This window comes from Malaclemys terrapin, chromosome 1 (assembly GCF_027887155.1).
Source record: "Malaclemys terrapin pileata isolate rMalTer1 chromosome 1, rMalTer1.hap1, whole genome shotgun sequence".
Taxonomy (NCBI): domain Eukaryota; kingdom Metazoa; phylum Chordata; order Testudines; family Emydidae; genus Malaclemys; species Malaclemys terrapin.
The window spans coordinates 336300335-336314139 of record NC_071505.1 but is presented as its reverse complement, the minus strand read 5'-3'; the positions used below and the strand labels follow the sequence as shown (position 1 = coordinate 336314139).

Genomic DNA, 13805 nt, shown 5'->3' with positions numbered 1-13805 from the left:
CAAGGCTGGATTCTCCTCCCTGGGGTCTGAAGCTGGGATGGGGCTGTTGGCTGTTATAACAGATGTGCCTAAGGGCAAATAGTTCCAACTCTGCCAGCCCTGCCCTGCTGTGACAGCTCCCTGTGCTGTCCAATGCACAATGGGCTGGGGGCTCTGGTCCTCTCTGGGCTCTCAACACAGGGGAGTGGGGGTATGAACCAGAAACTGGGGGATGGGGCCTCATCTCTCTGGCTGTCAGCAGTTATTGCCCATCTATCCCCCACAACTTCCATGTCTCCAGTAGGAAGGACTGGGTTCTTCCCTCTTTCATAAGAACATAAGAATGGTCATACTGGGTCAGACCAAAGGTCCATCTAGCCCAGTATCCTGTCTTCCGACAGTGGCCAGTACCAGGTGCCCCAGAGGGAATGAACAGAACAGGTAATCATCAAGTGATCTATCTCCTGTTGCCCATTCCCAGCTTCTGGCAAATAGAGGCTAGGGACACGATCCCTGCCCATCCTGGCTAATAGCCATTGATGGATCTATCCTCCATGAATTTATCTAGTTCTTTTTTGAACCCTGTTATAGTCTTGGCCTTCACAACATCCTCTGACAAAGAGTTCCACAGGTTGACTGTGTGTTGTGTAAAGAAATACTTCCTTTTGTTTGTTTTAAATCTGCTGCCTATTAATTTCATTTGGTGACCCCTAGTTCTTGTGTTATTAGAAGGAGTAAATAACACTTCATTATTTACTTTTTCCACACCAGTCATGAATTTATAGACCTCTATCATATCCCCACTTAGTCATCTCTTTTCCAAGCTGAAAAATCCTAGTTTTATTAATCTCTCCCCAAATGGAAGCTGTTGCATATCCCTAATAATTTTTGTTGCCCTTTTCTGTACGTTTTCCAATTCCAATATATATTTATTGAGATGGGGTGACCACATCTGCATGCAATATTCAAGATGTGGGCATGCCATGGATTTATATAGAGGCAAGATGATATTTTCTGTCTGATTATCCATTTCCTAATGATTCCCAACATTCTGTTTGCTTTTTTGACTGCCACTGCACATTGAGTGAATGTTTTCAGAGAACTATCCACAATGACTCCAACATCTCTTTTTTGAGTGGTAACAACTAATTTAGACCCCATCATTTTATATGTATAATTGGGATTATGATCTCCTATGTGCATTACTTTGCATTTATCAACATTGAATTTCATCTGCCATTTTGTTGCTCAGTCCCCCAGTTTTGTGAGATCCTTTTGTAGCTCTTCGCATTCTGCTTTGGACTTAACTATCTTGAGCAGTTTTGTATTGTCTGCAGATTTTGCCACCTCACTGTTTACCCCTTTTTCCAGATCAGTTATGAATATGTTGAATGCTACTGGTCCCAGTACAGACCCCTGGGGGACACCACTATTTACCTCTCTCCTTTCTGAAAACTGACCATTTATCCCTACCCTTTGTTTCCTATCTTTTAACCAGTTATTGATCCATAAGAGGACCTTCCCTCTTATCCCATAACAGTTTACTTTGCTTAAGAACCTATGGTGAGGGATCTTGTCAAAGGCTTTTTGAAAATCTAAGTACACTATATCCACTGGATCCCCCTTGTCCACATGCTTGTTGACCCCCTCAAAGAATTTTAGTAGATTGGTGAGGCATGATTTCCCTTTACAAAAACCATGTTGACTCTTCCCCAGCAAATCGTGTTCATTTATGTGTCTGATACTTCTGTTCTTTACTATAGTTTCAACCAGTTTGCCCAGTACCGAAGTTAAGCTTACTGGCCTGTAAGTGCCAGGATTGCCTCTGGAGCCTTTTTTAAAAATTGGCGTCACATTAGCTATCCTCCTCTCATCTGTTACAGAAGCTGATTTAAATGACAGGTTACATACCACAATTAGTAGTTCTGCAATTTCACATTTGAGTTCCTTCAGAACTCTTGGGTGAATACCATCTGGTGCTGGTAACTTACTACTGTTTAGTTTATCAATTTGTTCCAAAACCTCCTTTAATGACACCTCTCTCTGGGACAGTTCCTCAGATTTGTCACCTAAAAAGAATGGCTCAGGTTTGGGAATCTCCCTCACATCCTCAGCTGTGAAGACCGATGCAAAGAATTCATTTAGTTTCTCCGCAATGGCCTTTCTGTCCTTGAGTGCTCCTTTATCATCATGTTTGTCCAGTGGCCTCACTGGTTGTTTAGCAGGCTTACTGCTTCTGATGTACTTAAACATTTTTTTGTTATTACTTTTTGAGACTGACTAGCTGTTCTTCAAATTCTTTTTTGGCCTTCCTAATTATATTTTTACATTTCATTTGCCAGAGTTTCTCCTTTCTATTTTCCTCAATAGGATTTAACTGCCGCTTTTTAAAGAATACCTTTTTGCCTCCTACTGCTTCTTTTACTTTGTTGTTTAGCCACGGTGGCACTTTTTCGGTCCTCTCACTATGTTTTTTAATTTGGGGTATACATTTAAGTTGAGCCTCTATTATGGTGTCTTTAAAAAGTTTCCATGGAGCTTGCAGGGATTTCACTTTTGGCACTGTACCTTTTAATCTATTTAACTAACTTCCTCATTTTTGTGTAGATCCCCTTTCTGAAATAAAATGCTACTGTGGTCGATTGCTGTGGTATTCTCCCCCACCCCTCAGATGTTAAATTTAATTATACTGTGGTCACTGTTACCAAGCGCTTCAGCTATATTCCCCTCTTGGACCAGATCCTGTGTCCCATTTAGGACTAAATCAAGAATTGCCTCTCCTCTTGTGGGTTCCAGGACTAGCTGCTCCAAGAAGCAGTCATTTAAGGTGTCAAGAAACTTTATCTCTGCATCCCATCCTGAGCTGCCAATCTGGGGATAGATGATATCCCCCATTATTGTTGAGTTTTTTCTTTTTTGTAGCCTCTCAAATCTCCAAGAGCATTTCACAGTCATTGTCACAATCCTGGTCAGGTGGTCGGTAGAATATCCCTACTGCTATATTCTTATTATTCAAGCATGGAATTACTATCCATAGAGATTTTATGGTACAGTTTGGTTCATTTAAGATTTTTACTTCATTTGACTCTATGCTTTCTTTCACATATAATGCCATTCCCTCACCAGCATGACGTGTTATGTCCTTCCAATATATTTTGTACCCTGGTACTACTGTGTCCCACTGATTAGCCTCATTCCACCAAGTTTCTGTGATTCCTATTATATCAATATCCTCATTTAATACAAGGCACTCAAGTTCACCTATCTTATTATTTAGACATCTGGCATTTGTATCTAAGTACTTGAAATATTATCACTTTTTAGCTGTCTACCATTATGTGATGTAATTGAATGGGACTCTTTTTCATTTGACTGTTTCTCATCAGATCCTTCCCCGCCCTGACACCCACCCTCAGAAGGGGTCAGACAAATAGACCCTCCCTGTCTGATTATGAGCTTTGAAGCTATGCTGCCCCCAGCTGCCTCAGCCCCCTTCGCCTGTGGGGTTCTTGCTGGTGTAGGGCTGATGCCTGGCATGCTCCAAGCCCGCAAATAGGACTTTCACCCCTGATCCTCCTGCAGCCCAGTGTCCTCCAAGATCACATCTTCTGTCATGGGCTCCGTGGATGGAGAGGGCTTGGAGACATCAGCCCCAGGAGAGAGAGGGCTGGAGCAACCGTCACAGTATCCCAGGTGCTTTGCTGCCCATTCTGCTGTGACTGCGCTCTGGGACACTGGCTGCTGCTGGGACTCTGGGTCTGTCTTGCGCTAGGAAGTTGATCCTACTGCAAAGGAGAAGCTGACCTCATTGCTGCCTAGTGACCAATGATATGGCCCAGTCCTGAGGCTGGCTGCGGCATTGGCTGAGGGCCACCCAATCCCCTGGGTATTAGGCAACTTTCTGAGTTTTTGTGGTCAGGACTTTGCAGAGAACTTCCACTTTCGAGAGCTGGAGTGAGACATTATTGTTAGCTTTGATCTCCCCATCAACTTTCCCCCTCTTGAGCAGCAATGGCCCCCGGGGGGATCCCTGCGGTTGCCAGGAACTGCTGGGCTGGGGCTCTAATAGTGGCGATAGCACTGAGAACTCACAGAGCTCATTGCACAGACCCTCCAGGTAAGCAGAGACCCCAGTGCTGGGGGGAAAAAGTCCTTTTGGGCTCTCAGGATGGGGAACACAAAAGCTTTCTCTCTGCCCAGCTCAGGGCTCAGAGATTCTCTTACAGGATCAACACAAGGGACTAGCAGATGAAGGTGGGGGGGGGGGTGCAAGGATGGGGAAAGGCTGCAGCAGACGTGGGTGGAGGTGGGTTCCTGATCTGCTCCTCTCTCCTCTCAGAGCATTTCCTGCTGCAGGAGAAGTCTGAGTGTCACTACACCAACGGCATGCAGCGGGTGAGGTATCTGAAAAGACTGATCTGGGACCAGCAGGAGATCTGTTACTATGACAGTGACTTGGGCTTCTCGGTGGCCCGCACGGAACTGGGTCGGCCGATCGCGGAGTATTGGAACAGGCTGGAGTGGCTGAGCTACTTGTGGGCTTCAGTGGAGAAGTTCTGCAGTTATAACCATAGGAGATTTAAGAACATCACTGTGGGTAGGCGAGGTGAGCTGAAGGGGGAGGAGACCAGATTGGAACTGGGAACTTTGGGTCAGCCCCCCCATCTGGTGGTGTTATATTTGCCTCCCTCTGCACACTCCCTACCAGACAGCAATTGAGCGTCAGTGGGGCTGGGTTTGAACTTGCGGAGGCAGAGGGGGAGTCGGAGGATGGGACTAGAGAAGACAGAATCTTTAATAACAAAGGGTGCTCTCAGCTTGAATCAGGCCCCAGATCCCAGTTTTGAGGGAAATTCTCCCGAAACCTGATACTGAAGGAAATAATTTGGGTGAGTCCCACAGACAAGCCAGGATCCCAGAGCTCCACACACGGTCCTCCCCGTCCTGCCAGCCCCCTCTGGCAGTGGGCACCCCATGGACTGGGACTAAGGGCAGCGGGTGAAACCCTCCCACCCGTCCCCTACCAAAGCTCTCTGCAGGAGGCATTGAGGTACCATGGGGATCCCTCACCTGGGAGATGGTGATGAGGGTGGGACTAGTGTGGCTGGAAGGGGTGTCATGCAGAGTACAGTCATGGCTGTGCATTGCAGAGTCAGGACTGCTGAAGGAGATGCAGACAGGTGGGTTTCAAGGAGAAATCCAGATGGTGTAGACTTGAGCTGCCCCCCTTTGGTCCCATTCCCACCCATGTCCCAGCAAGGAGCAATTTCTGATAGGACAGAGCAGGAGAAGGTGTGTGTTCTGTGTCTGGGCCCCTTTGCCAAAGTGTCTCTCTCTCACACACACAGTTAAGCCCAGAGTGAAAATTTCCACCCTGAAAGCAGAGTCTTCCCACCGCCCCAGCTTGCTGGTTTGCTCTGCGACAGGGTTTTATCCTTCTGAGATAGCGACCAAGTGGTTCAAAAATGGGCAGGAGGAGACAGCTGGAGTTGTATCCAGGGAGCTGCTACATAATGGAGACTGGACCTTCCAGATCCAGGTGATGCTGGAAACAAAACCCAGGTGGGGAGATGTCTACACCTGCCAAGTGGAGCACATCAGCCTGCAAACGCCCATCACCATGCAGTGGGGTAAGAGACTGACATTGGGGCAACCCCGAAGGATGCCTTGGGGTCACTCCTAGCTCTATGGAGACGACCAGAGGCTGGCCATGAAGCAGACTGGGATGGGATGCGTGCCCCATATGTGCTGTGAGAGGGTTAATATGGGCCCGAGAGGCCAATTAACCCACCTGCTTGTACCTATTCAGGTAGGCCAGGCGTAATTGGAGATAAAGCCCAGCTGGGTTCTCCTTCCCCTCTTCCTCCCCCTCCATAAAGAGCTGGGTGAGCCCAGCTGAGAGAGGCTGGGCTGGGCTCACTCTGGGGAGCAGTCTGAAAGAAGGCTGAGCAGAGCAGGTGAACTGGAAGCAGGGACACTGCTGGGCTGCAGCCTGCCTGAACCCCCGAGCAGGGGTGCTGGAACCCGGGGCGCTGTGGGAGCAGCAGTACCCCTGACTTGAAGTGGTTTCCATCATGTACAGGGGTTACAGTTTGGTTCAATGGTTTTCAGCACCTCACTATAAAAATTGTTCCAGCGCCACTGCCCCTGAGTGAGGGGAGGAGTGTGCCAGCCCTTGGAGATGGGGGTTGTTGGAGGCATAGGAACCTGGGGTGTGGCCTGGGGAAAAGACTGTAGCATGGCATGCCTGGGAGGGAGAGGTGGCCTGCTGAGCCCAGCTAGGATGAAAGTTTGGTTATTTCCATGTTTATTAGACTTTGGTAAAAGACACTGAGGCCCCGGAAGAGACTGGACTCTGTATAATGGTCGGGCTGGAGGGCCATGTCACTCCTACAGCTGGAGAAGGCCAAAGGAAGGTGGGGGAAATGGAGGCAACAGGTGCTGCAGTGTAACAGCCATCCAGAATGGGGCACAGTGCCCCACATACCTACTTCCTCAGACGCGTCAGTGAGACAACAAAGATACTGTAAGGGAAATCAGAGTCCAGGCTGAGCCCTAATCCTCGGTGCTCCTCTTTTGACAGTGGCACAGCCTGACTCTGCCAAGAGCAAGATGTTCATTGGAATTGGGGGCTTCGTACTGGGGTTGAGCTTCACGGTGCTGGGACTCCTCGTCTACCAGAAGAATAAGAAAGGTGAGTTTCAGGTGAATGAAGGAGGTGAAATGTGTCCCCAGTAAGATGGCCTGATAGTCTTTAGGATTTCACTATCATTTAGATTTAACAAGACAGTTAACTTGAATTTCAAGGACATTTTGGATTTTTAGGGTCGAGGCAGGGCCGGCTCCAGGCACCAGCGAAGGAAGCAGGTGCTTGGGGCGGCCAATACAAAGGGGCGGCACTCCGTCCGGTATCGGGGTAGCACCTCTAGGTCTTCGGCGGTAATTCGGCGGCGGGTCCCTCAGTCCCTCTCTCCCACTTTGAGCTGCCGCCAAAGAGGAAGAGAGGGAGCGAAGGACCTGCTGCCGAAGAATGAAGCGGCGCGATTGAGCTGCCGCTGAACGCCCTTTTTTTCCCCCCCTGCTTGGGGTGGCAGAAAAGCCCTTGGCCTATGCCAACACCTATTAAAGTCAATGTCAGTTTTAAATGACTTCTACAGACATTGGATTGGGCCTTCAGTGACTAGAGACCTTTCCAGGAACCATTTGGGCCATTATTGGGCCATGAAAGATCAACCTCTGACCTGGTATAGCTCTGAAACGGACCATCTGAATTCTGGACTATGTTGGTGGTTACTTATGGCAAATTCTCCACTTCTGCTCCACAGACTCTTGCAACATCAGTTTGTTGCAGACTGTTTGTAGACTCTGGATATGGATAAATTCATATTTATGTACAAAATAATTAAGTAACCTCTCCTTTAAAATCAAAAGAAACCAAACCCAGCCAAGAAACCTATGAACTCTTGACCCCAAAGTTTTGGTTGGTTGTTCCTCTTGCCAACTTTTCTCTCATCTCAGTACACTAACATAAATTTAAGTTCTTTCACTTAAAATGAACTAGAACGACCGGTTTAAAATCCTGGTGGTAGAGTCTCTCTCACACAAGCACTCTCAAGCTTTCTCCAGCCTAAGCCTGTCCAATGATTCTCTCTTTTCTTAAACAAGCAAACTTAGCAGGTTCTTCATTCTTGGTCTATTTCTCTTAAGAACAGGGGTCCTCAGCCAGGGGTTGTGACCACCAAGTGTCGGGGTGTTATGACTAGAGCTGGTTGGTTGTTTTTGGATGAAACAGTTTCATTGACAGATGCTGATTCGCTGGATCAAAATGTTTTGTCATACCTATTATAGAGTCTGTGAAATTTTTGTCGAAACACGGGCAGGTTTAAATTGGAAACTTACGGAGGCTCTAGGGTCCACAGCCCTGTCAGGGAGCCTCTGAGCCCCCAGACACCCAGCTGGAGACTGGCAGGTTCCCTGCAACACAGCAGCCACCCTGCAAGTGCCCAGCTGGAGCCAGGATTCTGGGGGATGACTGGCTCTCCGCACCGCAGCAACAGCAGCAGCCGCCCTGGGAGCCCCATCTGCAGACAGGATTCTTGCCACTGTTGGACTCCCAGCTCCAGGGCAGGGAGGCTACCAGCAATGAAATTGGCATTCTTGTCAGTTTCATGGCTGCTATTTCACATTTTTGTCTCAGAAATACCATATTTTGCTGTTTTGTAATGAAATTTTTAGGGATCTCCAGTTCCAGTAAATTTCAGTAAATTTGCTTTCCTTCCAGATCAGAATGAAATTTACTTTGTAAATATTCAAATCCCTGAATTACAGCCAGCTCTAGTTATGACCTCCCTGCCTGTCCCAAATTGTTTACTGGGAGGGTGTCCTTGCTAGATGCGACCAGGACCTGTGGGTTGGGTCCCAGTATGGAGAAGGTTGAGAACCACTGCCTTAGAAAAATAGTTCCCAAGCACCAGTTTCTCCTTAAATTAAGAGGAATAGGGGAACAGGGTCTGGAGACTTGACTCTGCTGGAACCAGCTCTCCAGCCTGCCTAAGGCTCTGGGCACATTTCTTTTGGTTTTTCAAGTCTTCAAATTACCCAAACTCAAGGTAACGTCAGTCTTCACTCTGCAACCCGTTAAATCGTCTCTTCCCCGTCAGAGCTCTCTGGATAGGGTGACCAGATGTCCTGATTTTATAGGGACAATCCCGATATTCGGGGCTTTGTCTTATATAGGCCTTATATTTGCCCATTACCCCCCCGCACCCCCATCCCGATTTTTCGCACTTGCTATCTGGTCACCCTACCCCTGGATGAATGTGCTGTAGGGATGGAAAGAGGAGCAGAGAGGATGTTGGTTGAATTGGTATCACTTCGGCTACCCTTATTTGGGCCCCTCTATTGTCTCCTCTTATCTCCAGATCCTTTATACACTCAGACTATAAGGCCATGTCTACACTACAAAATTATGTTGACCTAACTTACATTGGCATACAGCCACCACAGTTATGAAATCGCTTGTGTGTGTGCACAGTTGGATCCTTGTGCTGGTGGTGCACGTCCTCACCAGGAGCGCTTGTATCGATTGTATTGTCAGTGGGGGGGGATTGTAGGACAGCTCCTGGAGGCCAGTAACAGTCAATGTAAGCAGCACATTGTCTACACTGACATGGACCGCGACTATGCCGCCTGGGGAGCTGGGTGTTACTAAATCGGTGTAGAGTGGCCCTCATGTCAGCGGGAGCCAAATTTAAGTAGGGTTACCATATTTCAACAATCAAAAAAGAGGACGGGAGGAGCCCCGCCCCCGTCCTGTCCTAGCCCCGCCCCTGCCCCTTCCACTCCCTCCCACTTCCTGCCCCCTCAGAACCCCCAACCCTCCCCCCCCCACTCCTTGTCCCCTGACTGCCCCCTCCTGGGACCCCTGCTCCTAACTGCCCCCCAGAACCCCACCCCCTACCTAAGCCTCCCTGTTTCTTGTCCCCTAACTGCCCCCTCCTGAGACCCCCCCACACCTGTACCCTGACTGCCCAAAACCTTACACCCCCAACCCCCAGACAGCCCCCCCCCGAACTCCCTGACCCATCCAACCCTCCCCCCTGCTCCCTGTCTCTTGACTACCCCCCCCCAACCTCCCTGCCGCTTCTCTGACCCCCGGCCCCCTTACTGTGCTGCAGAGCAGCGTGCTCGACAGCGGGGGAGGGCAGCAGGGTCGGAGCTCCAGACTAACAGCCGGCGATCTGTGAGTGCAGGGAGGGGGAGGGAGAGAGAGGAGGGGAGTGGTGTCAAGTTTCAGGAGAGAGGCGGGGGGGAAGTTGCAGGAAGGGCTCTGGCTCTGGCTGTCGGAGCCCCGGCTGGTCTGTAAGCCGCACGCACGCTCTGCATGGGGGGGAGGAGGGGAAGTCCGGACATTGACAAATTCCCCCCGGACGCTATTTTTAACCCGAAAAAGCCGGACATGTCCGGGGGAATCCGGACGAATGGTAACCCTAAATTTAAGTGAAGATTCTTCCACAGCTAGGTCGACACAAGGCCGCTTACATCGACCTAACCATGCAGTGTAGAACAGGCCAAACAATATTGCGAGGCTGGAGGTGGCGTGAGAATCAGGAGGATTTTGCTCCCTCCATTCAGGGTGAAGTGGGAGCCTCCCCCAGCAGCAGAATGTCCTGATTCCTGCTAGAGTATTTCCTATCCCTGAAGCTGCCCGGTAAAGTCACTGGGGAATGCCCTGGAGCCTGCAAGAGAAAATTCCCACTTGTCCCCCAGTGGTTATTTCTCTCTTCTCTTTCCCCACAGGGTACCCGTGCTTGGACACTGCAGAATCTCAGGCTGCTGGGAGTGACAGGGGCAGCTCTACAAACTTACTGCTCTGTGCCTAAATCCTTCCAAGTTCTGTGAAGGGCCATCTCTAAATCTTCCCTTAACTCTCTGTATTCATGCATGAGCCATTACTCTTTCCCTTCCCCTCGCTAGCTGTTTTTTGTGGGCTCTTGCTCAGGTCACTACTGTGCTGCCTCTGATGAAGGGAATCACCACTTTCCCTCAATTGGAGCAGGTTCCCCTCCTGCCAACTTTTCCTGCCGCCCCGCCCCAGATTTAACTGCTCTGCAATTAAAGAACAAAGTGCTTGTAGATCTGAGATTGTCCCTCAGGGGCTGATTTCATGCAAGCTGTTGACTTGGGGAATCTCCAATGGAAGAGGAGGGAAGGATCCATGTTTCATATGGAGCTGAGGATGGATGTCCCGCTACTCAGAGTGCAGCACATACCCAGATAGAAAAGAGGGGAATAAATAGTAATGTTTCTAACTAATGCTTTTCACTTAGAGAAATTTTATCTAAGGGTCTGAAAGGATTTGATAACTGTGAGTTAATGAAAAGTACTAATTAACCTGGTGTTAATCTTTAATTTCATGTGTTTGGTAACTTTCTGAAACAGATCTGTGATTCTGTATATCATGACACCCCACCCTTTGGCTAATGGAGATTGTACTGTACTCAGCTGATGAGCAGAACATGAAAACCTATGTAGAACAGCAAATTAAAGAGATAAAGCCTTCCCCAGGTAACTAACAACCCATGAGATTAGAAACATGGAGAGAATGTTTACACTCTAATTTGCCTTTCACTGTCATTGCTGGTTTGTTCTTGCTGCTGCTTTTACTCCTGGCAACGGCCTCAGTCCGCTTAGACACTGAAATTCGGCTGCTCAGTCTCCGTTCCTGTCTCTAACTAGGTTCACGGTGTGGTTCTCATGCACTAATCTGCTGCTGTTGTACTTATCGTAGGGTTTTATCCTGACACCCATCATAGATTTTGTAGAATTTAATGCCAAAAAGGACCACTAGCTCTTCCAATATGATCTCCTGTATAAATTTTATATATAGCCCCCTATATTGAGCCCAAAGACTTTAGTTGGACCTAAACATTTCAGTCCTCAGGAGAATAAACTGTTTTATGCCATTGGGAAAAAACAGGAGAAACATCGGTGCCAAACTCACAGTGATAAACCAGAACCTGGATTTCAGACCTCAGGGACTTGGCAGTGTCCCAGAAATGAACCAACACAAGATAAAACCCAATGACGCTTTGAAAAGTAGCATCCCCAAGGTTAAACCTACGAGGAGGCCGGTGGCACCTTAAAGACAAACAGATTTATTAGGGCATAAGCTTTCGTGGGTAAAAAACCCACTTTTTCAGATGCATGGAGTGAAAATTACAGAAACAGGCATAAATCGATATTGGCACATGAAGAGAAGGGCGATTGACAGAGCGAGATGGGTACCCAGAAGTCACCTACTACAGGACAGGCACCAAAAGGAAAATAACAGAACATCACTGGCCATCACGTACAGCCCCCAGCTAAAACCTCTCCAGCACATCATCAACGATCTACAACCTATGCTGGAAAACAATCCCCCTCTCACAGACCTTGGGAGACAGGCTAGTCCTTGCTTACAGACAGACCCCCAACCTGAAGCAAATACTCACCAGCAACTATACACCACACCACAGAAACACTAACCCAGGAACCAATCCCTGTAACAAAACCCATTTCCTTCTCTGTCCCCATATCCACTCTAGCGACATCATCATAGGACCCAATCACATCAGCCACACCATCAGAGGCTCATTCAGCTGCACATCCACTAATGTGAAAAATGCCATCATGTGCCAGCAATGTCCCTTTGCCATGTACATTGGCCAAACCGGACTGTCTCTACGTAAAATGATAACTGGACACAAATCAGCCATCAGGAATGGTAACATACAAAAGCCAGTAGGAGAACACTTCAATCTCCCTGGACATTCAATAACAGATTTGAAAGTAGCCATCCTTGAACAACAACAAAAACCTTCAAAAACAGACTTCAAAGAGAAACTGCTGAACTACAAGTATCAGAGGGGTAGCCGTGTTAGTCTGAATCTGTAAAAAGCAACAGAGGGTCCTGTGGCACCTTTAAGACTAACAGAAGTATTGGAGCATAAGCTTTCGAGGCTGAATGCCCACTTCATCAGACGCAAGTCTTACGTCTGATGAAGTGGGCATTCACCCTCGAAAGCTTATGCTCCAATACTTCTGTTAGTCTTAAAGGTGCCACAGGACCCTCTGTTGCTTTTTGCTGAACTTCAATTCATTTGCAAACTTAACACCATCAATTTGGGCTTGAATGGGACTGAGAGTGGCTGGATCACTACAAAAGCAATTTTCCTTCTCTTGGTATTGACATCTCCTCCTCAGTTATTGGGAGTGGACCATATCCACCCTGACTGAACTGTGGCCTTGTCACCACTGGTTCTCCACTTGTAAGGTAACTCCCTTCTCTTCATGTGCCAGTATATCTATGCCTGTCTCTGTAATTTTCACTCCACGCGTCTGAAGAAGTGGGTTTTTTACCCAAAAAAGTATATGCCCTAATAATTCTGTTAGTCTTTAAGGTGCCACTGGACTCCTCGTTGTTTTTGTGGATACAGACTAACATGGCTATCCCTCTGATACAAGGTTAAAACTAGTGTAGAGTGGAATGGATAGGTGACATAGTCATGGTAGGACCCTGATCACATGTAGGACTTAAATTGTTGTATAGCACTTAGGGATTAATCCTGCAAAACTTTCCCGGTGGGCAGGCTACTTAGCATGAGTAGATCCATTGAAGTCAAGTTAATGGGACTACTTGTTGCAAGACTGGGCCCTTAGATCTGCCACCGTAATAAGTAGTCTTTAAATGCTGATGGGCAGAAACGAACCGGTATTTGCACAGTTCATTAGATTGCCCAGTGAAACAAGCTGCTGTGGGAGATGGTGAGATCACCTTAACTGGAAATATTAAAGGGACAACTGGGCATTCATCAACCTGGGATACCTAGGGATAATTAATCCATCCTACCATGATGCACGCAGTCGCAGAAGGAGCAGATGACACAGCCAGTGGAGAAAATTGGTAACTATATCCAGCAAGCCTGTTTCTAATTAACAAATAATTATCTACAAATTGCTGTAATTATTGCTTTGGATTCCAGAGAAGAGAGCCGTGACAAGATGAGCATAGTTTCCTTACGAGTGAAATATTTTCCTTGTCTTATCTTGAGTGCCCCGCTGCAGCGAGGCTTGGGGACTTTGCTTAATTTTCCTTTTGAGAAGTATGATAAAATTACTCTTGCTGCCTGGGAAGGGAAGGGGGTTTCTTGCTCTCTGAATTTCTCTTATCTGCTGCTTTAATTCTGGACAGTTTTTTGGGGGTGCCATAAAAATAAAATCTGTACATTAAATACGACCGTGATAAGCATCATCTAAGTACATAGACCATATAAATAAATGGGCAA

The 13805-nt window shown here is 47.6% G+C and overlaps 1 protein-coding gene across 1 annotated transcript; it reads left to right on the top strand.

Annotated features, from left to right (window-relative positions):
• The first annotated feature begins 3952 nt into the window (after positions 1-3952).
• LOC128830083 (rano class II histocompatibility antigen, A beta chain-like) lies at positions 3953-11606 on the top strand. The gene is made up of 5 exons (XM_054015772.1): positions 3953-4096; positions 4319-4585; positions 5328-5609; positions 6563-6673; positions 10279-11606. Exons 1-5 carry the CDS (start codon positions 3991-3993, stop codon positions 10359-10361), a joined length of 849 nt encoding a protein of 282 aa, XP_053871747.1. The 5' UTR covers positions 3953-3990; the 3' UTR covers positions 10362-11606.
• The last annotated feature ends 2199 nt before the right edge of the window (positions 11607-13805 follow it).

Bases quoted from the DNA above. Each gene is read 5' to 3' on its own strand.
- LOC128830083 (XM_054015772.1), top strand. From the start codon at position 3,991: ATGGCCCCCGGGGGGATCCCTGCGGTTGCCAGGAACTGCTGGGCTGGG. The intron at 4,097-4,318 runs GTAAGCAGAGAC...CTCTCCTCTCAG, and splicing joins TCATTGCACAGACCCTCCAG to AGCATTTCCTGCTGCAGGAG. The intron at 6,674-10,278 runs GTGAGTTTCAGG...CTTTCCCCACAG, and splicing joins CTACCAGAAGAATAAGAAAG to GGTACCCGTGCTTGGACACT.